General features: G+C 37.7%; 1 protein-coding gene across 1 annotated transcript in view; it reads right to left on the bottom strand.

The window, feature by feature from the left end:
- The window catches only part of ABCA5 (ATP binding cassette subfamily A member 5), a 92436-nt gene that overhangs the window by 25221 nt on the left and 65477 nt on the right, over nt 1–1738 (bottom strand). The window contains 1 exon segment of the mRNA XM_019623806.1: nt 267–380. Within this exon segment, the coding sequence (XP_019479351.1) occupies nt 267–380 (114 nt within the window).

Here is a 1738-nt window from a genome sequence, read left to right on the forward strand (position 1 = left end):
TTCCTGACCTATAAAGTGGGTAACGTAAAACTTACTTCATAGTGTTGTAAGGATTAAACGCTGTAACTTTATAGGATATGGCAAGGATCTGAGTATTAAATGATAATTACTACTACTACTACAAGAAATTATAATAAATGTAGTTATACTCAATTTGCTTACTCCTGGAATAATTATATGTAAGTCTTGCACTCATGCAAAACAGGTTATTTTTAGTGAGATTTCTTATTAGCAAACTACAACTGTAATTTTTTAACAGTCATTACCTTATGATTCTCTGCATTTTCCATGGCAAAGTAAGGTGGCATTGCAGTAACAATGATTCCAAGTAAAGTTGCTTGAAAATACATCTCAATTTTAAAAACTATGTCTGTAATTTCCTGAAAGACAATCACAGAATAAGAAATGAAAATGAGAATCACTTTGTATCATCTTAGTACTTCCTGAAAGCCTCGGAAGAAAACATTAGGACAACCATCCCAGGCATACTCTATATGAAAAAACAGGTGGCAGAGTGAGCAGGCAGTGAGCTACAGTACCAACTTTGCTACTTATTAAATAACTATACGATCCTGAGCAAACCACTGTACTTCCATTTCCTTTTCTACAACCCAGAAAAATATGGCACATAAATTAACTTCACCATGTAACTAAAAATTATAACTGCATAAAAAGCAGTTAATATATCCACCAGTGGCCCTATGCAATGAACATGGCCATCTCAGAATGATCTTTGATTCCTTCAATGATTGCCTGCACTATAAGCCAACTGGGATCTTGGGGCCCTCCTTTTCTCCAATAGAAAAGCTCAGCTTCCTAAGGCTCCAGGAGTTTCTTCTCCCCAGCAGGCAGGACTATAACTCCCACAGGCCCCAAAGGTCCTCAAGGGTCCAGACACACAAAGCAACACACAGCAACCTTCTCTAGACAACCTCATAAACAGCTAGTGCCCCAAATGCAAACTACCCAGAGCCAAGTGTACTGTTTTACCCCCGACTCTCAACAAGGCCATTTTCAAGCCCTTGTTCTTTAAGAAGTTATACCCCTGGGACAAGGAAAGTGTCTGCACTGGAACAGAACCCACATGCGTCTAGCAGACACCCTGGTCTGGCGCACCCCTCCACAGGGTGATGTGGTACAGACTGCATCCTGTAGACCCTGGCCTTCTGAGCTTTTTCCAATAAAGCCAATTCCTTAATTCATGCCGTATGACACTGTAGAACTTGCCCCAACCTCTCGTATACGACATTGGCTAGAAACAACAAGTATGTAAGCTAAGTAGTACAAGAAATGGAGGTAAATGCGACTACAGCGAGACTCAAGCACCCAGAATCTGATGAAGAAAAACAAAATGGAACAGTAATGAGACTATATCTATGAATAGTGAACTTTAAAAAGTCCCATTTCTTTCCCTCTGGTTTGAAAAAATGATGATTATATGTCAGTGTTTGACAGGAAATCTAATAGTTATAGATACATACAAATATAGTAACATCATAAAAACATGAATGGGAATTATAAATTTTAATTGTGGTTACTTCATGGAGATAGAGAAGAAAACAAGATTGGGGAGAGGTACATGGGATTTCAACGGTATCTTTAAAGTTTAGAAATTTTTTTAAAGTATGACAAAATATTAATATTTGAAACATTTGGGTAGTAGATACATGGTTATTTGCTGTGGGCTTGAAATATTTCACAATAAAAAAAATCAGAAGGGATGATCTACAGCTTCGAT

Source organism: Hipposideros armiger, unplaced genomic scaffold, assembly GCF_001890085.2.
Source record: "Hipposideros armiger isolate ML-2016 unplaced genomic scaffold, ASM189008v1 scaffold_562, whole genome shotgun sequence".
NCBI lineage: Eukaryota > Metazoa > Chordata > Mammalia > Chiroptera > Hipposideridae > Hipposideros > Hipposideros armiger.